The sequence below is a fragment of the Myotis nattereri genome (genome assembly GCF_964212035.1).
Source record: "Myotis nattereri genome assembly, chromosome: 7".
In the NCBI taxonomy this organism is placed as follows: Eukaryota; Metazoa; Chordata; class Mammalia; order Chiroptera; family Vespertilionidae; genus Myotis; species Myotis nattereri.
This window is the reverse complement of record NC_138082.1, coordinates 79,511,275-79,536,776: the sequence shown is the minus strand read 5'-3', so window position 1 is coordinate 79,536,776 and position 25,502 is coordinate 79,511,275. Positions and strand designations below refer to the sequence as shown.

The 25,502-nt window shown below is 46.6% G+C and overlaps 1 protein-coding gene across 1 annotated transcript in view; it reads right to left on the bottom strand.

The window, feature by feature from the left end:
• Positions 1 to 25,502, bottom strand: part of NCKAP5 (NCK associated protein 5) — an 870,011-nt gene that overhangs the window by 115,360 nt on the left and 729,149 nt on the right. The window contains exons 12-15 of the mRNA XM_081095330.1: positions 18,820 to 18,921; positions 13,458 to 13,646; positions 4,816 to 8,525; positions 3,926 to 4,103 (exon numbers count right to left, since the gene is read on the bottom strand). Coding sequence (XP_080951456.1) covers positions 3,926 to 4,103; positions 4,816 to 8,525; positions 13,458 to 13,646; positions 18,820 to 18,921 — 4,179 coding nt within the window. The remainder of the gene's footprint in view (positions 1 to 3,925; positions 4,104 to 4,815; positions 8,526 to 13,457; positions 13,647 to 18,819; positions 18,922 to 25,502) is intronic.

The following is a 25,502-nucleotide window of genomic DNA, read 5'->3' as shown; positions in this document are numbered from 1 at the left end:
GGGGTAAGGGACTGCCTACTCCAGATTCAAAATTTTCCAGAGATGGACACAAGAGGAACAACTCCACATGGCAAGGCATTTCAAAGATGGGAGTGCTCACAAAACCAAGATGTTTGGCTCAGAAAAGAATGGTGGTTAGAGATTTAGAAATTTCTCAGACATTACTCTACCAGGAACAGATATAAATTGGTAATGTCCCATTTGGTAAGAAGTAGAAGGTGACTCAAAGGCAATAACTATGGGATATTTTTGGATTAAGTTTCTTGTCGGTACTTGGATGTCTTTTAATAGTGAATTTCCAACTCTTGTGGGCTCAGTTGTAGTTAAGAATTGTACCAATACCAGTCTATAGCAGGTAACCATTAAATATCAGGGTGCCCATTATAATCTGTTAATCCCTATCTTTAGAAAAGGCAAGGAGGAATGAACTTACAAAAGACATGGGGAAAAGGGAGAAAATAATTCACCACTGACAAATATACAAACATAATTTTAGAATTAAACCCAGTACTTGGGGACGGCCTTCTTCTGGAATTCTGCATATGCTTCTCTGAATCATCCTAACACTAATTGTTTCCTAACAAAATGACATGTGGATGGTAAAGCTCTTTGTAAAGGAAAACAACACAATGAAGCTCAGTGAAACAGGAAGCCATCTGTGGAGGGGAACACCTGGAAGGCATTGTCTTTAGAAAAGTTAGTCATTTAGATAACTTTGCAGGAGGAGGGCAAATACGCATGCTTCTTATTGGCATCAAAACAGCATTCAGAACAGAACTGCTGTTCTGTTAAGTATGTTGCAATGATAACATTTTGCAGAATTTAAGATTATAATGCTATTTTATCACCACTGGATGTTTTCACGGGATAAATTTTGATGTTTTATTAGTATGTGCTGCTTTTTTTTTTTTCAGACTATGTGACAATAGGTGAAGAGAATACTCATAATTTAAGTTAAAATACCCATATTAATTTGGCCATCTCTTTCCACTGCATGATGAAGGTATATGGTCTCATTAATTTTGTTACAATTTTTGCTTTGACCACTGACAGCGTGGAGGCTGGAGCTCCCTTCCTCTGAGACTTCTCACTTCAGAAAATTATCTAAATCTCCTGGAAGGAAGGACCTACAACCTGTAGCAAGCAGTGTGCACTTCCTTCTGACTTACTTACTACTACCGATGCCATCTTTCCCAGGGACGCCTTTTCCCCTCTTATCATGCTTTTATATAATTTAACTAAAAGTACAAAGTAACATGGCTCTTGTCCAAATTACAGAAAAGTTGGAGCTAAGTGGTCTGTGATGGCATCAATGGGGATCTAAGCCTGTAATGAAAGTTTCAAAAAGAGAACATTCAACTCAGCAAAGCATGTATGGGAGTTTTACATGTTAGAATATATCTAGCGATCCTGAGAATGAACGTTCAGGTACTAGTGAAGTAAATGGAGGCTGGCTACATACACGGGGTTTGTCATACATATGGAAATGATCCTCTACTATTAGCACCATCAATTAAAATAATTACAATGCCTTATGCTCCTCAAAACTAAATACGGTCTAGTTTGTAAATGAAAGGGATGGTGGTATTATATGGTTCTGAAACATTGGTTTTATTCAGAAAATAGTGTGATATGTAATGCATTATGTGCAGCTTTTGTTTCCATCCAAAATTACTGCAAGAAGAATTCTTTACAACACATGTTAAAATAAGGAGATTAGCAAATGTACCTTGAGCCCTCGTGGGGGGAAATTCCCTCAAACTCTGAATTTTAAAAGGTTCATGGGTATTCACATCAATGTGCTGTGGTATTAGAATACATCTTATTTTACATCTAATCTCCTTTCTATAGTGGCTGATAGCACAGAATAAACAGGTTTTCACTGCTATTCTTGTACTAGTCCCAAAGGAAACTACAGCAATGTCATTTCTGAAATTACTAATTTTAGCCCAAACCACACTGATACTTATAGAGATGAAATGAAAAACGTTGCATTTTACATTTAAAAAATGACCAGCTGGTCAAGTCTGCAGGTGAATAATATTCCTCGTATGGGAAAGCTCCCAGCATGACAATCCATCTTGCAGCTAACTAGAGAAATTAGCATGCCCCATTGGTTATGTATATTGGGGTGGTTAGGGAATCTCTGTCCTGCACAGAAAATAATAAGACTGTTTCTCACAGGTATTCTGGAATGACCAAAGGATACTTATTACTACCCCGTGAAAGGCTGCAGATGAGAGAGGACAAGCATGGCAAATCACTTTGGCATTAGGAAGCAATGAGAAAGCAAAAATGAAACCGTGAAAGCAAAACAGAGGGTCTTTGTGTTTTTCTAGGGACTTCTGTACAGTGAGTGTATACCCTCTGCTGTCAGAACCACATTAAATGGGGCGCAGTTAAACTGAGTGTGCCTGATAAGAGGCTCTGCCGGGCTATCACAGTTTTCCATCAGCTGGATTGAATTTCTGGCATATTGCACATTTCCACACGTTCCATTCTCTCTCCTTCCTTATAGTGACACGACAAGGACAGCCTCAGATATGCTTATAACTTGTGGTTTTATAATGCAGGGGGCGTCTACATTTTCAAAGAAGAAATGGTACCAAAGGAAGTCAAGAGTAAAAATGGAGAAAAACAGAAAGAAAAAAAAAAACTTTTGCAAAAAGCATAGTCTGCATATGATCCCAGAGTTTGAAAATAAAAGGCCTTGTATCTCTTTAGAGTCAGAGCTATTATGTGCATTTGCCTCAAATTACAGTATGTCAGTAAAATGCTAAGGAACCCTAAACATCAATTAGTCATTAAACTAATAGTTAATAACTAATAACAGCAATCATAGTTACTTCTACAACCTCTATTTCTGAACTACTCTAGAAAAATGCATAATTACTTCATATTTCAAGTTTTCCCTATGAAAATGATAGCATGTATTATATTTTAAAATCATTTTATAAAAGGATAAAAATATACGATACAATCAGTAATTCCATGAAGAGATTTTTTGTTTGTTTAAGTGCTTTAAAACTTATGGAACAAAAGAATGAACATCACAAATCTATTATTCAAGAACAGAAAGAATATAAGGACAGTAAGTGCAGCTTCCCTGTGAAAATGTAAAAATGTTATTTTATTCTTTTCATCCTCACTCAAGGACATGCTTTCGTTGATTTTAGAGAGAGAGGAAGGGGAAGAAAGAGAGAAACACTGATGTGAGAGAGAAACAATGTGAGAAACATCAAACATTGATCGGTTGCACCCCCTCCAGGGATGGAACCTGCAACCCAGTCATGTGCCCTGACTGGGAATAGAACCCACAACCTCTAGGCTGCAGGACAACGCCCAACCAACTGAGCCACACCCACCAGGGCTTCTTTTATTATTTTTTTAGAAGGAAATTTCCCCCTTAGTTCTGGACCTCTCAATTAAAAAACTAAGTGCTAGGAAGTCAAGTTCCAGAAAGAATATCTTGGTCTTAACACCTATTTGGGTAGAGTGAAGTGGAACACACCACTTCCAGAAAAATAAGAAATGCTTAAATCAAATCGTCAAAATAGTCAATATTCCCTTAAATAGTTCAGCACTTTCATTTTTCACAATGATGTTCATTCCTTTCTGTGTTGCTGAAATGCTGGAAATAACCATCCCCACAGAGTCCCAGCGCGAGGGTGTAATTTTCAGATGACACCAGCAGCCTCATTTGCCTGCACTGTGATTACCATCATTCTGAAAAGAGAGCTGACAGGGAGCCATCCCTCTGCTAGAGTTGTCCCCGGGATTTCTCTCTTTTATTCTCTTCTGCTTTAACTTTCTCTTTACCCCATAATCTCTTGCCCATATATTTTCATCAGCAAAGGGCAGGGAGAACCCCAACCAGCCTGTCAGAGAATCTAACAGCTCAAACCCCGGATGGCGGAGCACTTACCAGGGAGCTCTTCGGCATCTCTGCCTCGGCTTTGGTTTTGAGGGTTTTCTTGTGGTTTCCTTGAGCGCTGCTGGAGCCGCTGGTGCGACAGGAGCCCTGGGAGCTGCCCTTTGACACGCTCCTGCAGGAAACATTGCTTGATCCACTTTCTGTCTGTTGAGCTGCTCTCTTATCAACTCTGCAGGTAGAAAGTGATTCCTCTGATAAATGACATTGCTCTTCTTCAATCACTCTACTCTTCCCAGTGCCTTAATGTTTAAAGTAACCTCCATACATCGCTCTGTCTTTAACCCTCTGAGTGAGAGCGCTTCCCCATGACCTTGATCAGATCTTCACCTGATATTCCAGGAGTGTGTCACTTTAAATTTGATAATAGAATACTTAATTTTTATGACTGCTCCTGAGATTGGGGGATAAAAAAACACTGTAAAGTGATTGCTAACTACATTTCTGGCTTAAGATTGGCAGGAAATGTAATTTCCTCTGGAAGTTTCTAAGTATCCGTTGGCTCGGTACAATCAATGAGATTGGCATACTCTGAATCGTGCATTTAATTTGCTTCCATTTCATGCCATGTGGGTACATTCATGCTTCCTAGTGTGGGCTGAATTCCTTTCAACCTTGATAAAACTTACCATTCTTTAATTTCAAAGACCATTGGTTTGGTTAACAAAGTAACATGGACTAAATGATCACTTCATTGCTAACTTTTATTTCATTGTTTAAATTCTGGCTAATGTATAAAAGGCTGCTATTATGTGTTTCTGCTTGTATGAAAGGCATGCTTGGCTGGCATTTAATGTTCATTAAGCAAACAACTCTCCCTGCGTGGGGGCGGGGGGGGGAGGGAGGGGGCCTCCACATTCCCACCCGCTTGGCCCAGGCTTTACCTGCTCAAAAGCTCGGTCATAAAGGTATCTTTTGTCGGACATGCAACAGGACTGGGTCTATTTCTCGGTTCAAACTTCACTTGCTCGTAAATGTCTTGTGCTGCCTTCCGACTACTTTTGCTGTGGAAGCCGGCGTCCGGAGGCCCCGCCAGCTCCGCGTCCCTGCGAAGCTCACTCTCCACCGCAGGCTTCTTTTTCTCCTTTTTCCGCTCGGCTTTCAGCTGCCTGTGTCCAAAGCCCAAGCCCTTCGCGTCTTTCTTCTCCACTTTGGGTTTGGAGGCCTCCATTTTCCTGCTGCTGAGAGCGGGGAGTCGGCTCCTCCGAAAACCGAACCAGCTGGCAAAGGAGGGCCCGGGCCGCGGCTTGGCGTCCACAGACGTGGCCTTTGTCTGCACTTGGCCCTTCTCCACGTTTTCCTGAATGCACAACATGACCTTTTCTTCGATGGAGGGCGACAGGGGGGCTTCTGGGCTCGCAGCAGCAGTCCTGGTTAGAGAAGGATCTGGATGCCTTCCAGAAGCTTCTAGCTTGGCGGTCCTGCCGGTGGCAAAACCGCTTGGGCACTGTGTGCTCCCTGGGCTCTGCGGGGCCCGTGGGCAGCCTGCCGCGGCGGGTGGGCCCCCGCAGGGGTCACTGCCTGCTCCCTCAGGCGCAGCCACACCCGGGCAGCCTCCCTGGGTGCAGGCCCGCGGGTCTTCCGGGCCAGGCGGGGCGGGGAGCCCCTCGGAAGGCGGAGGGATCCGCACAGGCAACTTGCTGGGGCTTCCCTGCGGGCTGCAGGCGCTGCCCGTGCTGCCCAGGGAGCCCTGCCTGGAGGGCGCCTGCGGGAGCCTCCCCGCGCCCCCAGGGAGCCCCTCGGGCGTGGGGGCGGCCGGGGCCTTGCTGGGGGAGCCCTCGGAGGAGCCCTGCCGGGTGAGGGAGCTGCCTCTCTCCGCCGTGTTGGTGATGATCTGAGTTCGAACCCGGCCCGGCCCTTCCATGGGCGGCGTGGGCGGCTTGTCCCCCGCGTGGGCGCTGAAGCTCTGGCTGCGGGCCTTCGCCCCGTTCATGCCCAGAGCCGGCTTCAGGTGGGGCTTGTTGGAGGAGAGAGATCTCTTCACGGACCTGCTTTCCGCCCCTTCGTTTCCAGCGGCCCCAGGGGCGCGATGTTCCAGGGTCTCTGAGGTCCCAGCCTCCAGGGGCAGCGCGCAGGCCAGGCGGTCCGGTGCCCGTACACCCAGCGGCGGGCCCTGTCCCGCGCCCACCGTGGCCTCGGGGCCGGTGGGGCTCCTCGAGGGTGCCGGCCTCGCCCTGCTCGCGGCCACGGAGCTCCTGGAGGCCTCGTTGAGACTGTCCTTCTCCTGCTTCCCGGGCACCGTGCAGCTCCTCCGGAGCGGCTGCGGGGACATCAGGAGGACTCGGAGCCCGGCCGGCAGGCGCGGCCTCACCCCCTTCTCCGGAGGGTTGGCACCCCCGTGGGGGGCGCTATGGCTTCTGGAGGAGGCGGAGGGACCGTTCCCCTGAGATGGTGGCGACTCGTTCACCCCCAAGAAGGCAGGCTTGGGTGATGCGGAGCCGCTGTCATCCGCGGGTCCTTGTCTTCCTGGAGACAGACTTTCGGAGGCTGCTGTCTCCAGTGGCTCATGGGCTGCAGGGCAGTTCTTGGGGACCCGTAACCCCGCATCTGTGTGTGTGGCCCCAAGTGTTTGATGAGGTGGGGTTTGGGGGACCCCTCTCTTTGGAGAGTCTTTAGGGAGCCCCGGGGCCATCATGACTAATGAGCCGGAGGGCGTGTATGCGGGGCATCTGGTTTGCATCCCTGTTTCTGGGGGGTTCAGGGGGTGAGCGAGGAGGGGCTTCTGGAAGGCCACGGACGGTTTCCTCCCCGGCACTTCGGCCTGACTCGAGGAAAGAACAGGCGCAGAGGATCCTTTCAGGAGGGGGGGTCTGAGGGCAGCCCTTGCTGCTTCGTGGGGGGCCCTGGCTTCAGGCCGGGCAGGCGGAGCTGGCGGCACACGGTCATACCTGGGCCTGATGAGTAGGGAGACTGACCTGCCCGGCGGGGGTGGCGGGGGAGGGGATGTGGGCCCGGCCTCGGGCCCAGGGCCGCAGCGCCTGTCCCTCGGGAGGGGCTCTCCCTGGTCCCGGGGCGCACCGAGGGGCGCCGACAGCTGACCCGTGGGGCCCTGGGCCCCTTCCCTCCTGCGGGACGTCTGGGGGCCGTGCTTTGCAAAGTGCGGGTCCGGCTGCAGGTCACAGGGGGACGCGGGGCCCTCGGGCCTCCTGCCGCGGGGCAGTTTCCCCGGAGCCGGGCCTGGCGGCCTCTCGGGGGTCACGGGGCCAGAGGAGGGGCCCCTCCTGCCGGCCTCGGGCGCCGTGAGCTTGGGTTTCTGAGGTGGAGGCCTGCCCCTGGCTGGGATTTTTGTCTGACTTGGCTTCTGACAGATGCCCATGGCCACCGGGGACCCGCAGTTCCTTGGGCATGTGTTCCGCGTGGGTCTGGCTGGTTTCTGCCTCGGAGTGTTTGGCGGTGCCATCCCGGGGCCGAGGGGCTCGGCGGCGGCGGCTGCCTCGGGGACAGGGACAGGGACCGTCCCCACGCCGCCCCCCGGGGGGGTGCAGCCTGCAGCCTCCCCCGCGGGCCTCCCTGCGAAGGCGAAGACGCGGCCCCGCGCGGCTGCTCCGGGCTGGAGGCCAGCGGTTCCCTGACCCGTGCGGTCCATGTGCCCCGCCGTGGGGAGCGGGGCCTGGGCGATGGCGATCTCATTCCTGGTGACGGTGACAACCCCCGTCTGCTGAGAGCTGAACTCAATGGGTTCGCCATCCTCCGCATCGAATACGACGGTCACACACTCCTCCGAAGACGTCCTCCTGACCACCCGCTGCCGCCGCAGGAGGCCCAGCGTCCTCGGCCTCTCCACGTGGCTGGGCGCGCGCTCCTCCTCCCCGGGAGGCCCGAGCGGCGGTCTCCTCAGCCCCACGAGGGTGTCCAGGTTCTCCGTGGACTTGTCGGTGTCAGTGGCCAATGACAGGTCCGAGGGGCTCTTCTCGTCGCTGCTCCCGATGTGCAGCTCGTCGAGGGTGTCGTTGTCATCCGTGTCTGAAAGCTGGAGGCTGACAGCCACGCGGCCCCGGCTGCGGGGACGCCCCTCGCTCTGTCCCCGAGGCACCTGCACACGTGGGCACAGCTGCCTCTCCGAGGGACAGCTGCTGGCACCGCTTCCCCGCTTTCCCGGTCTCTCTCGGGGGTAAACGCCTTCTGAAAAGTGTCTTCCGTTCAGCTCCCAGCTGAACAGGCTGTCGGAAACGCTGTGGGTCAGTTGACAGCCATGCAGCCTGCAGACCTGGCTGGGAAAGGCCTGGGCCCACGCTAAGGAGGCAGAGTCCTCATCGGCGTCCTCGTGGGAATCTGTGTCATAAACAAATGCCTGGTGGGGCTCCTTGCAGGCGCCCCCCATGTCTGCTGTGTTGCAGGGGGCATGCTCCTTGGGGCTACTCTTGATTCCTGGAGAATATATTCCTTCATTGGAGTTCATGCAATCTTTATAGCCCCATTTGGTTATCACGGAGGGGGGTTCAAGTAACACCGTTCGCTTCTGCAGCTTTCTCAGTCCTTCCAGAATGTGGCTTTCCTTGATTCGCGTCAGAGGTAGTTCGTCGGTAGGACTAGCGAAGCCGCTTGGGAGCGAGGAGTGAATACTTAGGCTTTTATCCCAGTTTTGTGATGATGGCTAGGAAGGAAAAGCAGAGATCAGAAGTGATAGAGTGCTGTGGATCACACTTTTATAACCGAAGTCCATCCCTGAACTTCCTTTGTTCTAGAGGCTGAAAAATATTCACAATACATGCATACATGAATTAATGCAACTTAATTAACTATGAAGCAGATTTCTAATTTGCCAGGCTCTGAGCTAAGCAGTATGTCATTTAAAGAAGTAGAGAATAAGGACCTGCCCTCAAGCAGCATGCACCCAGCAGAGGAGAGGGCTTGAGCACAAATAACTGAAAGTCAAGGGCACAAGTGGGTGCTCTAGAAGTTCAGGGGAGAGAGACCACACGTCTGTTTGGAAAACCCTCGAAAGCCACATAAGGTAAGGTGTTGCCTTTTTAAATAACCTACCTAGCCATTGAAAAATGGCTAGGTTTGCTTTAGTTTAAAAATGGGGAGAATGATTTCCAGAAGAAATGTGATAGCAAGGATCCAAACTGGGAAGGTCAGTTTAAGGCACGTTTAGGGAATAACCAAAGACACTTTGGCCTCAGTGTACATGAGAGGTAGAGGATGAATGGAAAAGTAAGTTAGCCCATGTCTTTATAGTACCTTCCATTCTAACTCTGGATGGTTACTGCGTCATGTGACTTCATGACTTTGACAGGGAAGGGTCACCTGGGAAATACACCCACACAATAACAGTGGGCATTTGCTGTTAGAACCCATAGTGATGATTCACCTACTAACTGAGAAAAGTCAATTTCCTGTCCTCAGACATTATCCAATACTTGGGTTAGTTTTGGAGAAGTGACCAAGAAATGACATAGAAAAACATACTGCATTCTACACAGACATTCATATGTTTTCATAGTACTGCTAACAGGAAATGGAAGGGCAGAGGAGGGAACTGACCTTGGCTAAGCACCTGTTGTGTACCAGCCACTTAATAGCACTTTGACTTAATTTTCAGAACAACACCAAGAAGGACACATTGCCATCCTGTTTACTAGGGAGGAACCTGAGGATCAGCAAGATCGGTCTGCTGGAAATCACACAGCTAATGAAGAGCTGGTGCAAGGGTGTGAACTCTAGTTTCCTGGGTTCTTCCTACGACTGACTTCCAAAGTGGCCTGTGGGGCTTTGAACCCAGGCAGCCTGGCTCTGGGGCCTGCACAACTTCATTTCGATGCCGTACCGCCGGAGTCAAGATCAGTTTCTCTTCTCCCTGCTATATCAGTCAATGTCATAATAGAGATCATAGGTTATCGCCGCAGCTCTCTCCAACGGAACTTGCAGTTTAATCACAAACCAGCACACAGGAGAACTGGTGGGAGGTGGGCACTGGCCTAATGCCTTTTTTTAAGGCTGTAAAATTAATGGTGAAGAATGCCACCATTAATTCTTCTTGACAAAGAGTGCAGTTACTACTGGCATCTCCACACCAGCTAACCTCTGTCCCATAACTCTCAGCACTAACCATGTGCTCACAGGCAGAGGTTGGAAATGTGTCAGACACTTACACTGGAATCTCAGCTTTTCAGTAAGCTGTGAACGTTTGTTTACATCTAAGAGATTTTCATAAAAATCACTCTTGCTAACAACAATATATATTGTTTATCTATGTTTTATTTATTTTGTTTTTTAAAAAATCCTTATTGTTGAAAGTATTACATATGTCCCCATTTTCCCCCCTACTGATCTTTCCCACTCCTCTCCCCCACCCTCCCCCAGGCATTCACTACCCCATTGTCTGTGTCTGTGGGTTGTATATCTATGCATATGAGTTCATTGGTTGATCTCTCTCCCACACCCTCCCCTCCCCTGCCTTCCCTCTGAGGTTTGACAGTCTGTTTGATGTTTCTATGCTTCTGGGTCTATTTTTGTTCATCAGTTTATGTTGTTCATTATCCACATATGAGTGAGATCATGTGATGCTTATCTTTCCCTGACTGGCTTATTTGGCTTAGCATAATGCTCTCTAGCATATTTTCTTTAAAAAATTCTTCAGGGTCCTAAGTGCTGCAGATAGATGCTCTTTGGTGATGCTTCCCCTCCACCCTCCTCTTCCCCTGCACCATTAAAAGTCCTTCGGAAATCAGAAGAAATCCTGTCAGTGAGTTTGGGAATTATAGACCACCCAGTGAGCGGACTGCCACAGCCTGGCTTTCTGAGAATGTCCATGATCTCCACAGTCACATTCACAATAAAGGAGAGAAGACAGGCTCTAAGTACCCAGCAAGAGCTTGAAAAGGCTGCTTTTTTCAACCCTTAGAAGATGTGTTCAGCATCCGGCCATCCACCCCCCTTTCCTCTCCAGAGCCTTCCCGTGCTGTGGTTTAATTCATCCCAGGGCCAGTGGCTGCAAACCTCCCGGGGCCCAGGGTCTCTGCCCGGTGAGATTGGCCACATTGCTCAATCCTGTACACAGGAGGCTATGGTACTCGATAACGTGAGAAAAGTTTGGAACAATTTGGAAACTTGAAAAAAAAAAAAAAAAAAGAGCATGAATCCCCATGAGAGAGACCACGGGCGGAGCTGGCATGTCCCACAGGCAGCTTCATTCTTTGCAGAGTTGCTCTGGGAGCAGTTGGCTGAAAGATGCTGCCGAGGCAGGGGCTTGGGTTTAATTCACAGTCCTTTCCTATTTCTTGACTGGAATACAGTTCCGCACATTTTTTTTAAAGGACATTCTTGGTCTTATTGGGAACAAATCCATCCCAACAATTGGAACAACTCCTCCAAGTTTTAGGCTGATTCAACAAGGCCGGTGTAGCGGAGTGGTTAAGAGTGAAGGTTCTGGAATCAACAGCCCAGCTCTGCTACTTACTGGCTATGAGATCTTGGGCTAGTTCCTTAATTTCTCAGCCTCTCAGTTTCCTCATCTATAAAATGGGGGAGTAAGGGGTGCTATTTAATAAGCTATCCTGAACGTTAAATGAGCTAATACCTAGGAAGTGCTAACAAAACTGTGTGGCACATGGTAGTTACTCATTAGGCCAAATTGCTCCATAGAGGGCAGGCTAAGTATATCATGCGGGCTTTCTTACTGTTTCTAAACATAACAGCACTGTTTCTAAACATAACAGCACTAAAAAGGTATACTTGTTGACTACGATATACTACCATTGGCTATATATTCATTCATATGTAAGTTAATATTGTATTCACATTCAAATTCATATTATATATATATTATATTTATTATTATATATATTATATAAGTTAATACTAAATGAGTACCTGGCACAGAGTAAGAACTGTAGAAGTTCCTTAAGTAATATGAATTTGAGCTGTTGTTGTAAGACTGTGTCTAGTTTGCTGGATCCCTGAGAACTGGGACTTTTCTCTGTGCCGTGTGACAGGTGTGCTGCTACACCGCGGCCATTCTGAGCCAGGACCCTGAAATCTCTGGATCACGGCCACCTGAGTGTCCTAAGAACCTTATTGCGCCGTTTTCAGGAAAGACGTTTCCCTAGAAGATGAAAGATTGTTCTAATTAAAAGAATTTCAGCCAAAAGGTAGACAGAAAATAACAAAAAAGGCTCTGAGAGGAAGAAAAAGGAGGAGTGTGAGGGCAAAACAGCAGAGCAAGGAGCTCTGGGAGCCAGTGGCAAAGAGAGAGGCCATCCCTGACCATCTTCCCAGTTGGGTGAGAGCCAGGCCCCTAGCAGTCATTATTCACAACCCCAAACATCTCCTTCAAAGGAACAGTTTTGATAATGCACCAGACTGCTCACTTTGTATTAGAAGTCTGAGTCCAAGGGAATGCGCCCCAAATTCTACTTTAAAATCCTTCCCTGAGTTATTGTTCAGGGTATGACAAAGTTACCCCTTCACTAATATTTTCTGGAAGTTAATGGAATTTTCTGGTTTTCATGCTTCTGAAATTGTAAACTTAATTTATAAGAATAATAAAAAAATGACCTCCAAACAGTCTGATTTGGGGTTTCTATTCTCATTTACTCTTGGCTTTTCTTCAACATGAGGAAACTGCAAAAACAGCTATTTCAAATACTTGGCTTACACCACTGTGCAAAGATATTTGTAAAAAGCACGAAGGAATCTCCAGTTGTGTGAGCCCACTTCGCAGATGGGACTCATTACAGCAGTAGAGTTATTTGCAAGCCTGGTAAAGGGACTCCTGGCATCGAAATAGGGACATGCCGACCTTCACTGAGCCCTGGTGCCAGTCATCTACCATCGTACTTTCTTTCTCTATCATGCTACCCTCCAATTTATAGTCAATTAGTTGTGTGACTTCTGGCAAGTAACTTAACCTTTTATGAGGCTACAGCATTGAGTAGAAAAGGTTAATATAATATATGCTATTTTTGAGCAGTGTATTTTTACAAAGTGAACGGTACTTCCAAAATTCTGGCCATATATTGAGATAATCTACCATTCTCCCTATTCTCCAGGAAAAAAAGAAGCAAAATTCTCTTGGCACTCTCATGGGATGCTCAGTCTGGAGTGGCGTGGCAAGTGGTCTTGCTGACTCATTAGCACTGAACAGAAACAGGCCCCTCTGAGCAACACGGTGATGGGGAATGTCCATAAAGCTAATGGGAAGCGTCTGAGTTGGTCTGTAGAGTGGATAGTTCCATCAGGCCAGGGCTCCAGGTTCCAGGCTCCACCGAAGCACAGAGGAAACTGTTTTCGTCTTTCCAACTCCCTCCCATGATGTCCAGGTCAGTGGGGATCAAAGCAACATTCCACTCCTCACGTGCCATGTGACTTCTGGCAAGTAACTTAACCTTGTGTGAGCCTGGTTCCTCTGCCTCATAAAGGGGACACCGTTATCTCCCTACATAGTTTTTGCGAGGAGTAAGTGAACAGATACTCAGAAAAATGGTCATTTCCTTCTTAGCCCTCCTGCCCATCTCCCACCTGCTTCTAGAAGATTATTTCCTGGTTCACTCTGACAGTGATGCGCCTTGAAAGGAGGCCTTACCCTTCTCCTGAGGTTCTTCCCATCGTGCCATGTGCAGGAGGAGCCGCTGGAGTACTCACTGCAGGTGCTGGAGAGAGACAGCTCACTGCTGCTGCAGCGACTGCGGGGACAGAGGTGCCCGGGGAGGGCAACCCCCACGCCAGGGCCTTTCAAAACAGGGGCTCCTGACTTGGCGCTCAGCTGGCATTCCTGAAAAAGGAGGAAAGCTCTGAGCTGGGGCTTGGCTCAGGGGACAGGAAATACCACCCAACCTCCTAGTGAGGCAGAAGTGAATAGAGCAAAGCAATCTCTCAGAGCTACAGTTTTCTTTTTAAAAAGTGAATGATGACAGTACTGCCTGCCTTCTAGGGTTTACTGCAGGGACCAGCTGGGGTTCTAGATGGGAAGCATATGGCACAGTATCTGGACTAGGTAGTGCCTGATTATTGAGAGCTACCATCCTCATTAGGTAGAAGGTCACCTAATGGACGTTTCCCATTTTATCCAGTCATGCTGGTCAAGGAAGCAGACCGGTATCAAAACATGACTCTAATGCTACAAAAGTAAGAAACCAGAGTCATATCTTTGGCTGGAGTTTAAGAACATGAGTGCTGGATGGAAAGCCTAGCACCTGGTACACCCTGCCACAGACAGGAGGGCTTGAGCAAGGCACACAGTTGGCTTCCACAGACTCCATGGACCTGGCAGAGTGGGCAGTTCTACCAGATTACCCCGTGGCCCCTTCTGGCTCTGATGCCTCATGCTAAGTCAGGAATCCGATGCTGGGGTATTTCTGTGCCACCTTCCAGGAGGCCATGCACAGTGCAACACCAACCTCAGGACTAATGAGGTTCTGAAAGATAATGGGACTTTCCTATCAGTTGGCTTTCCAAATGGTAAAGGCTGTCTTATCAATAGATCTGGTACCCAGGCCGAAGATCCAGGTGGTTCATATTCTAGTGGGTCTGCACAAGGCACCGGTGACAAAATTGTAAACATCCCAGCTCTTCTTCACAGCCATTTTATGGGCCCCTCACGTAACAGATGAAGCAACACAAACTGGACACGCTAAATTAATTGAGCTCCCGACCATGGGAATGGACTCTCTCCATTACCGTCTAATTCCGCTCTCCTATCTATGTAAAGCTTTGTCTCAGGAACACTTAGATGGGGAACCATCTGTCTTTGTGTCACTTGCAGAATGGCAAAGCCTCTTAAGTATGCAATTTATTGACACTTTATAGGTGCCTTCAGTACCCGAGTACTTATCAGTGTCCTCCAAATGCAATTCTAACTGACGGTGACTAAACACCCACTCCGGGAGTGAAGATAATGCTGAACTGAGAGTACTTGTGGTGAATCTGAAACCCCTACCTCCGTACAGAGGGCCTGTCTAATTTGCTGCCTAATCAATATCCATAATGCTTAATCATGCTAGATTTCCACTGTTAGGCATCTGCCTTGCTATCAATACTTCATTTTTGCGGCATAACAATCTCTTTAAGTGATCTTAAAATGACTGAAAAAATATTGTATTACTCTATTTCCCCCCCTGGAATTTGACTGTAAATATCAATTAAAGGAAAAACTTGTCTTAAACTCCAGCTTTTAATGAGATCTATTACTATGACCTTGTTTATTGCTGGATGTGACTTAAGGAGAGTTCATATTTGTATCATGACCGATGCCTCCAACCAGTGGTCTTACTGCACAGACACACCTGGCGTCTGGCTTCGGGACTGCGGCCATGTGGACACCCTGAAGGAACCCTCGGAAATGTCACATTGGGCATCACTTCTGTGGTGTGCTTCCTGTGTTCTCATTCTGTCTCTCATATTTGGTTGCCTGAGTAAGTACGTGGGGGTTTACTGAGGACCAGCTTTGCTCTGACAGATGTGTGTTGCACGACCACCCAGACCTAAGCCTGCCCAAAGGCCCTTTTCATACTCTGCGTGGCTTCGTTACAGTTTATATTCCACCTTTTCCCAAGATACTGAAGCTTATATTTCCCACCTATTCCTTCCCAATACACTTATCAGCATTATTGTTATTGCCACCTCACTCCATTTCTAGGCCTCTTTTAACAAGGAAGCTTTCTTGCCCAGTTGTTGCCCATGTGTGCACCCATGGCTTAGGTGCTGGATTCAGATGACAGGAAGTTAGAACTAGGAAGGTGAGCGGGGGGAGGAAGAAATGGCTGTCTCTCCCTTGACTTTGAACTTGAGATGCCCAGATGTGATAGGAGAGTCTCTAGGCGGTGGGAAAGGCCCATCCATGTCATGGAGGCAGGTGGGGTTGGTTAAGCAGAGACGTGTCCTCCCAGCTATCACATAGAATTATCTACTCTATTGAGTCACTGTTCCGTGATTGAGTGCTTAAATTCTGAGGCCATTTGTTTTGTTTAAATCCTGGCTATTCCACTTGCTAACTTCGACATTGGGACACGTCTCAAGCCAGGCTTTTACACTTTAGTGTGGATGCGAATCATCCAGGGTCTTGTTCAATACAGATTCTCATTCATTCTGAGGTGGGACCTGAGCTGTGGTATTTTTAACAAGTTCCCAGGTACCTCGATGCTGCTGGCCCAGGCTCCATGCCTTGTGTAGAAAGCCCCTAGGAGCAGCTATGAGAAGGTCTACCTATTCTGTGGATATCATGGTAGCATGTTGTGTGATCTCACAGTCCAACATGGGCCAAGCTGAGCAGGACCAAAGGTACAAAGGTATGGCCATGGCAGTGGAATGTGGTGTGTGTGTGTGTGTGTGTGTGTGTGTGTGAAAGAGAGAGAGAGAGAGAGAGAGAGAGAGAGAGAGAGAGAGAGAGGAGAGAGAGAGAGAGAGAGAGAGAGAGAGAGAGAGAGAGAGAGAGATTGCAGAGCAATTCCCTGCAAAGAAGAGGAAGCAGCTAGTCCTCCCTACTGGGAAATTCTCCCACCATTCTCTCACCTTAGACAATCGATGTTTGAATTTAATAAGAGACTCAGAATCTGACATCATAGCTGTAAAATGAGCTCTTTTTCCTGCTGTTTTCTCTCTTCACAGCACATGATTATCATATAGGATTATCTACTCTATTGAGTCACTGTTCTGTGATTGAGCGCTTGAATTCTGAGGCCATTTGTTCTGTTTATTTATTTATTTTTTTTCATTTGTTCTGTTTAAATCCTGGGTTTCCACTTGCTAACTCTGACATTGGGACAATTACTTAACTCATCCATGCCTCTGTTTCTTTCTTCATAAGTGGAGAGGATGAAAACACCCCTTACATAAGATTATTGTTAATTCTGAACAACTCCTAGTGTATAACAATGCTTAGTAACTTTTAGGTGTTGCTACAATTATTAAAAACTAGAGGCCTGGTGCACGAAAATTCATGCACTCAAGGCGGGGGTGTCTCTCACCCTAGCATGCATACTCTCACAATCCAGGACCCCTTGGGTAGGGCTCAGTCCCAGCACAGCATGGCTCTGGTTCCCCAGGCCTGCAGGCAGTAGGGAGGGACCAAGAGGACAGTTTGATGGAAGCATGGCTCTGGTTCCCTGGAGCCTGTGGGTGGGGGGAGGGACCCAGAGGCTAGTCCGATGGCAGCATGGCTCCATTCCCACAGCTCCCTCCCACCATTGCAGTGTGGGCGGCCAGAGTCCACAGCTCCCTCCCACTGCTGCGCTGCAGGGGGCTGGGACCCAGGAGTGACTCCCACCTTGCTGCTGGGACCCAGGACTAACTTCTGCCTCGCTAGCTGGGACTGTAGCCTGGTGTTCGGTCATCCGTACAGACGTTCAGGTTGTGACAGACCCTGGCTCTTTATATATTAGGATGTTTTTATATACATGTCTTGGCTCTTTAACTAAATCATAAATTTAGAGCCTCCCTCAAGGGCCCTGGATGATACTTGACAGGCCATCATTGTCTGACTCCTTGCATGCAGGAGCCGTGATGAGCAACAGCCAACAGAGGGTATGTTTTGTTTCCAGGGATCACTGATGTGAGCTGCCAGAGAGACACGCTGGTAAATACCATCCTCAGTTACCAGTCTCCATCTTTGCCATGTCATTGTGTGGCTGTGGCACGGTGCCACATTCTTATGAAGAACAGAAGAGGGCAAAAGCAGCAGAGAGCTTATTATTGACACTATTGTTAACAGGCACTATGTTAAGTACATTTCATGTATTATCTCACATAATCCTCACCACAATCCTCAGAAGAAACAACAACACCCAACCATCGTTATGCTCATTTTCAGATGGGGAAACTGAGGCAGTGAGGTGTTAATATCTAAGGGCACCCAGCCAATATCATTCTGATGTCAGACCCAGGTCCTAGCCACTATGCTATAGTAAGGCCCTAACAACAGCAGACCTCTTGGACATATCTACCAAATATTTTACTGAGAAGAGTTATGATTTGTAATAGAAAATGATAATTATTAAAATTCTTCTTTAAAAAATGTATACTGGCTTCCACTGCAACATTATCTTATTTTGATTTACTTGGCAAAATACACCTCATTTGCACCATTCAAAGTATAGTTTAGATTCCTATCTTGAATCACTCATGTGCTTTAACATCCTTACTGTGAAAAATGCAATACAAAATCCATAATTTTAGCTAAGAAAAAGGATAGAGAGAATGAAGGCAAGAGTTCCTTAGATAAAAACTGCACACTTAAAAATATTCCTGACCCTAAGGCCATATTACAGATAGGATGCCATTAAGATATTCATAAATATTTGAAGTGATGGAATTCCACTAAAATTTCATTTCAATCTAACTTGAGAACATTTACCTTTGATAAAGGATATCCTATCTATACTTAGAAAAATTATACAGTAAAATAAAAAGCCAGCTATTCACAATGTTCATCTGTCATTGTTTTAAGCAAAAGATTTTTCAATATATATTTATTTGGCTGTGGGTTTTTTTTTAAGTTACTTTTTTTTAGGTCAACGATATTTAAAAGCCATTCTGGTTAAAGTTTTGCCAAATAAGCACAAAGCTAACCCTAGCTGAAGAAAAAACTGTACAGCCCATGAATTTTTAAAAGTTCATACATAATATATCATGAAAGGAGGATGACTAATATGGAACATGGGCTTTAATAAAAAGCTCCTTGACCATTTCTCAGAGACTCTGAGATGTAATCAATACCTAAAAAGGTATCGTGGGGACAAAGCCAAGATTTATGATATTTTTGCCGAGAGTGACATTTTCCGCTCACTCTCTCAGCGGGGGGCCGTGAGACTGAGTTTCAGAGATCACAGGAAAGCATTTCCTCTGCCTGACAATGCTTCAGTGAGGCACACTGTGGTTCACTCACGACATCGAACTTGACGGAGGAGAAACAGCCACCTAAACAAGTGTTCTGAAGGCACCAGGGAACTCACATGCGTCTCAACATCACTTCGTGTCTGTGTCAGACTTCGGCTCTGTTCCACCTCTGCTAGCAAATCTCCGGATGAAAGATCTAAGATGCGTGAGTGAAGTTTCTAGGTGAAAACAAGCAGAAACATTGACTCGTGATGATTTCATTCTTTGTTCCAAAACCCTGCCTTGGACGGGTAGACCTCAAAAGAGTTGACATGTCTGGATTGGATCATACATATCCTGACTCAAAAGAGTTTATTCTAGTTCATCGGTGTCCTATATACATGCTTGTGCAAATTACAGCTTATCAACAATAATCACACTTTCACAGTCTGTCAGTCTGTGATGGGAAATAAGCTGCAGGAAAAAAAATAAGTAGTGGCTGGAAAATAAGTAGCAAGAAAACTGCGAACACCCCAACACACTTACTGGCTGGTGTGAAAATTAACTTTTGGTATTCACACGAAAAAACAATCACCATGCTAACCTCACTATGTGGAGCAGTGGTTAAAATCTGAGCAAATGGTTATAAAAGCGACCTTATTTCTAAACAGCATTGATCTTGTGAAATCTTCCCATGGACACATTTTAACTCAAAGGCATTAATGTCATCTGTTAGGAACAATTAATGTGAATAGAAAATAATTGCATCAGGGACCTGGGGACTTAGATTTTTGGGCATTAATATTCACACACTCTTTGATAATATGCTCAATTCTTTATTTCAGCTTTGCTTGGGAGGCCTGCTAAGCCAGGGACATTTCACTATATTAATCTTTTTACTAATTGCTGAGGCTTTTCTGTGGACATTAAATTTGATCTGTTTAATTGCAAATACAATATAACTTGTGATTTATGTCTAATGTTTCTGTTAGGCTGCTGACATTTTAAAAATGGTACGTGCAGCCTGGCTTCTCTTGGTTACAACTTTTGTGACTTCGGACAGTAAAAATATCGAAGCGAGTGAGTAAATAACGGAGCTAAACATGTCTCCCCCCCACCCCCCCTAAAAGCTTTCCTCTTCCTGGTCCTCCCCGGGAAGGCCTCGCTGATCGGGAAATGACTGAGATTCCCTGTCACTCATTAATGATAGGGTCACCTTGGAGTGCAAGGGGCTGTCCCAGGAGATCCACCCTGTAGTCAGCAGGGACAGTAAACCCCACTACAATGAGACACATTCGCTCTGTTCCCCAGCTGACCCCCTGGGGCTAAACCTGGGGGACCTGTGCTGAACCTGAGCTGGAGCTGTGGGAGGAGGTATTGCTCCCTCTGCAGGAGCAGGAACCAAGGCATTTTCTCTGCCAGGGATCTGTTCTCAGTGCAGCTTCCTCACCACTTGCCTCAGACCTTCACTCTTGCTTCTTTCAGCCCATATTGGTGGAGTTTATTTCACCAAAAGGTCATAAGTCCTAAACTGGTTGCCTGTTATTTAGAAAAATCTAATTTCTTCAACAAAGCTAAGACATCTGTAGGTAACTAGAACCAGGATGTTGTTTCTGCCCAATTTTCATACTCCTTACCTCAAGCTCCCTGTACAAGCTGCACTTTCTAGGGGCACAGATTATCTAATCCCCAGGACCTGTCACAATGTGTAATAGCCAGTAAGTACCCCATGGGTACTTACTGTACTTTATAAAGAAAAAAGATGGCTTTATATTTTCCCCACCAACATATAAGTTTTAAAGATTGGGAAAGTGCCCAAAGAATTATAATGTTCTGAAACCTAAAAATACATTTATCAATATGCAAACAGTCCAAGAAGTTATGGGAAATGACATTCAACCAAAAATAATGAATCTGAGTGGTACATCATGTGATTTGGGGGAAGAGTCCTTCTAGATTAGTTATTTGACTTCTCATTCAGTTCATGGTTACACTTCACTCTTTCTTATCAGATATGATGTCATCCTTCGCTTTCTGCATGAATATGTGTGCGTGTAAACCCATCCTCCTAAATGAAGCTACATTTCAGTGGTTATTATCCAATTGGCCAGTTTCCACCACAGATATAGGCACGGTCACGTTGGAAAGGGGACAGATCATAGGGCAAGGGGCCAAGGGCCCTGAGTTCCAGCCCTGTCAGAGGCACAGGTATGCCCAGATCTTGGGACTGTAACTGCACATCTCCATCTCAGACTCCACACAGGTAGGCAGAGGTATTGCCATGGACAGAAAGCATAATAAATAAGATAGTATGCTGAAATTCACACAGCCTTGCATCAATTGTTAGAACTCAGAGTTGGTGGTAGTTAATTTTTTAAAGGCTTAAGGCACAAATTAATCATTTGTTGTTATAGTTTCCTGATATGTAAGGCAAATAAAAACGGACTTGGAAAATAAATCTACCTCTGTGTTAAGGCTGTGGGCAAGAAAATTGTAGGTAAACATTATTCTTTCACACAATGTCCCTTAAGTAGCCACAAAACTAATAAGCCCATAAATATTACACTTCTTATAGTAAGAATTTTAATGGAAGGCTACATTTCCATATGTATATGTATATGTAATTTTATAACAAACTAGAGGCCCGGTGCACAAAAATGTGTGCACTTGGGGGGGAGGGGGTTCCCTCAGCCCGGCCTGTGCCCTCTCAGTCTGGGACCCCTCGGGAGATAACGTCCTGCTGGCTTAGGCCTGCTCCCTGGTGGCAGAGGGCAGGCCCAATCCCTAGGTGCAGCCCCTGGTCGGGCTCAGAGAAGGGCCGATTGGGGAGTTGGGGTGCTTGTCCCCTGTCATGCACAGAGCAGGGCGATCGGGAGGTTGTGATGCCACCCTCAGTCACACTCAGGGTAGGGCTGATTGGGGGGTTGGGGCACCGTCCCCTGTCACACTCAAGGCAGGGTCGATGGGGAGGTTGCGGCGCCACCCCATCACATACAGAGCAGGGCCAATCAGGGGGTTGGGGCACTGCCCTGTCACGCACAGAGCAGGGCCCATCAGGGGGGTTGGGGCTCCGTACCCTGTCACACACAGAGCAGGGCTGATCAGGGGGTTGAGGAGCTCCCCACTGTCACTCACAGAGCAGGGCCCATCAGGGGGGTTGGGGCACCGCCCCCCGTCACACACAGAGCAGGGCGGATCAGGGGGTTGGGGCGCCACCCTCTATCACCCACAGAGCAGGGCCGATCAGGGGGTTGGGGCGCCGCCACTCTCACACTCACGGCAGGGCCGATGGGGAGGTTATGGCTCTACCCTGTCACACACAGAGCAGGGCCCGTGGGGGGGGGGGTGGTGGTTGGGGCGCCGCCCTCTATCACCCACAGAGCAGGGCCGATCAGGGGGTTGAGGCGCTGCACCCTGTCACCCACAGAGCAGGGCCGATCAGGGGGTTAGGGCGCTGCACCCTGTCACACACAGAGCCGCAGGGCGATCAGGGGGTTTGGGTGCTGCCCCCTGTCACGCTGATCCCGGTGCCTGGAGGCATCGCGGCTCCGTTGATCCTGGTGCTGGGAGGCATATTACCCTTTTACTATATAGAATAGAGACCTGGTGCATGGGTGGGGGCTGGCTGGTTTGCCCTGAAGGGTGTCCTGGATCAGGGTGGGAGTCCCCACTGGGGTGCCTGGGCAGTCTGGCTGAGGGGCTGAGGGCCGTTTTCAGGCTGACGGGTGACTGAAGCTCCCTACCACTCCTTTTTTTCTTTTTTTTTCTTTTTTTATTCTGGGCCAGCTTTAGCTCTGAGGCCTCGGCTGCTGAAAACAGGTTTCTGGTCTTTGTTTACCGTCTGTATTTGATACAATGTTGCGCTCTGGCTGGCTGAAGCCAGGCTGAGTAAAGCAGGTTTCTGGGGTTTTTTTAGCTTCTATATTTACAACATAATTGCTTAGAGTTGCAGCTGAGAGGCCGGCAAGTCAGGCGGGGAACGTTGGAGTCCTCCGTCACTGAAGCAAGCAAGCCTCCCTGTTCGCATCAGCTGCCTGGCTGCAGGCTGCCATCTTGGCTGGCAGTTAATTTGCATATCTCCCTGATTAGCCAATGGGAAGGTAGCGGTCGTACCCTAATTACCATCTTTCTCTTTTATTAGATAGGATGTATTCTCTGGGACAGAGGAAGAGAAACAGAGAGAGTCCAAGGGCAGAGAGCAAAGACATCACTTTCAAACTGGGACTCTGATGTCATCGGACTTAATTTGGATCTCAGGGAAAAGTAGATAGAACGTAAATATGGGAAATACAATAAAAGCAATATCTTTTTGGATCTGTCTCCTTGGGCAAAGGAAACAAAAGCAAAAATAAACAAATGGAACTATATTAAAATGAAAATCTTGTGCACAGCAAAGGAAACCATCAACAAAACAAAAAGACAGCTCACTGAATGGAAGAAGATATTTGCAAATGATATACCTGATAAGGGAGATCCAAAATATATCAGGAACTCACACAACTGAGCATAAAAACAACAACAACAAATAATCTGATTAAAATTTGGGCAAAGGACCTGAGTAGACATTTCTTCAAAGAAGACATACGGATGGCCAACAGGCATGAAAAGAAGCTCAACATCACTAATCATCAGAGAAATGCAATTCAAAACCACAATGAGGTATCACCTCACACCTGTCAGAATGGCTATCTTCAAAAAGTCAACAAACAACAAGTGTTGGAGAGGATTTAGAGAAAAAGGGAATCCTTGTGCACTGTTAGTGGAATTGCAAATTGGTGCAGCCACTGTGGAAAACAGTGTGGAGGTTCCTCAAACAATTAAAAATGGATTTGCCTTAGGACACAGCAATTCCATTTCTGAGTATTTGGTCAAAAAAATAACACACCCCTATGTTTATTGCAGCATTATTTACAATAGCAAGATATGAAAGTAATCTAGGTGTCCATTTAAAAATTGATAAAGATCTGATATATATATATATATATATATATATATATATATATATATCAGTAATCTAGGTGTCCATTTAAAAATTGATAAAGATCTGATATATATATATATATATATATATATATATATATATATAATGAAATATTAGTCATAAAAAAAGAAATCTTGCCATTTGTGACAACATGGATGTACCTAGAGGGTATTATGCTAAGTGAAGTATGTCAGACAAAGAAAAATGCTGTATAATTTCACTTAAATGTGGAATAAAAAAACCACACAACAAAACAAAATATAAAATAAAACAGAAACAGACTCATAGAACAAACTAATACCTGCCAGAGGTGAGGGTTGGGGATGAGTGAAAAAGGTGAAGAGGAATATGAGGTATAAATTTCTATTTAAGTAAACCACAGGGATGTAGTGTACAGAACAGCGAATACCATCAATAATATTGTAATAACTGTATGGTGACAGATGGTTACTAGACTTATTGTGGTGATCACATCATAAGGAATATACATATTGAATTGCTATATTGTATACCTGAAACTATATAATATTGTATGCCAAAAATACTTGAATAAAAAAATATTAAGTTATTTTCAGGAAGTATAATTGACAGGAGAATACCATGACTTCTTTTTAAAAACCCCACCAGCTTGAAGGACAAATTCTGTATTCCACACCTATCTATAGTTCATGTTTACTATTAGTGTCTATCGGGATAAAACCTCTCACCTGCAATATTCCAAACTTGAAATCTTTAATCGGTGAATCTGGGTAAATACTGGATTTAGATTTGATTTTTTAAATGCTTTAGACATGGAGGTAGCAAGATTATTCAGTATAGGTCTGAAATTGACCTCATAGCATCTCTTACATTATCTCAGTAACTGAGATTGAACTTTATCTTAGAAAGAGACACATTTCCAAACCAGAGGTCAGTGCGATCTTTTAGCTCAAATGCTTTCTTTGATGATGAAAGTCTTTGCCTCCTTTCTTGCCAGACAGGATTCATTGTTATGGAATGATCCCTCTCACTTCTGAGCAGATGCTTTTGTCTTTCTTCCCGTGCCACACTCGCCCTGCTCCTGCCAACTGGTCTAACCTGTCCTTTTCTAGGACTGCACTGACACCCCACTTGTGAGGTGGCCTGTCATCCCCAGCGACAGTGTGGTCCTCACGCAGCTGGATCACACCACTCCCCCATTTGGCCCTTTATCTGAAGGGCTCAACTGCAGAATTGCTCCCGTATGTAGGGTCTATTTTCCCAACAGAGTGATCAGCTCTATGAAAAGGCTGGCCACACCCTATATTTCTGCACTGTCCCTGGGGCAGGGACTGTCTACTTGTCATGGAACCTATTCCCTCTTCTTGTGGGCACTGGGCTTGACTGCACCTCCCAGCCTCCTTTGCAGTTAGGCGTGGCCATGTGACCTGATGATTCTAGCCAATGGAGTGTGAGCAAAAGTGATGTTTGTCCTGGCCCATGAGCATCTCCAGCATGCGGTGCTGCAGGCTTTTCGCTTCCCACCAGCTTGATGCAGCCAATTCGGCACAGCGATCCCGATCCCCGGAGGCAGAGGATAGAGATGGAGCCACCAGGTGGGAGGAGCTTAGCTTCCTGAATTGTGAACTGGAGGAGAGCCACCTGGGGACCAAAGATACCTCTTTTGAACTTTCCATGAGTTAGAAATAACTTACACTGGGTTTGAGCTATCATTCATTTGGGGGTTTGTTTGTTAAAGTGGCTAATCTGAACCTGGCTGATACAGCCCTCCTCTGAGATTAGCATTCTGCAGCATACAGGTTAGAGACTCAACCAATACACACGGACAGGTGCCCCCTGCTCTCTGAAAGTAGGGTCCTA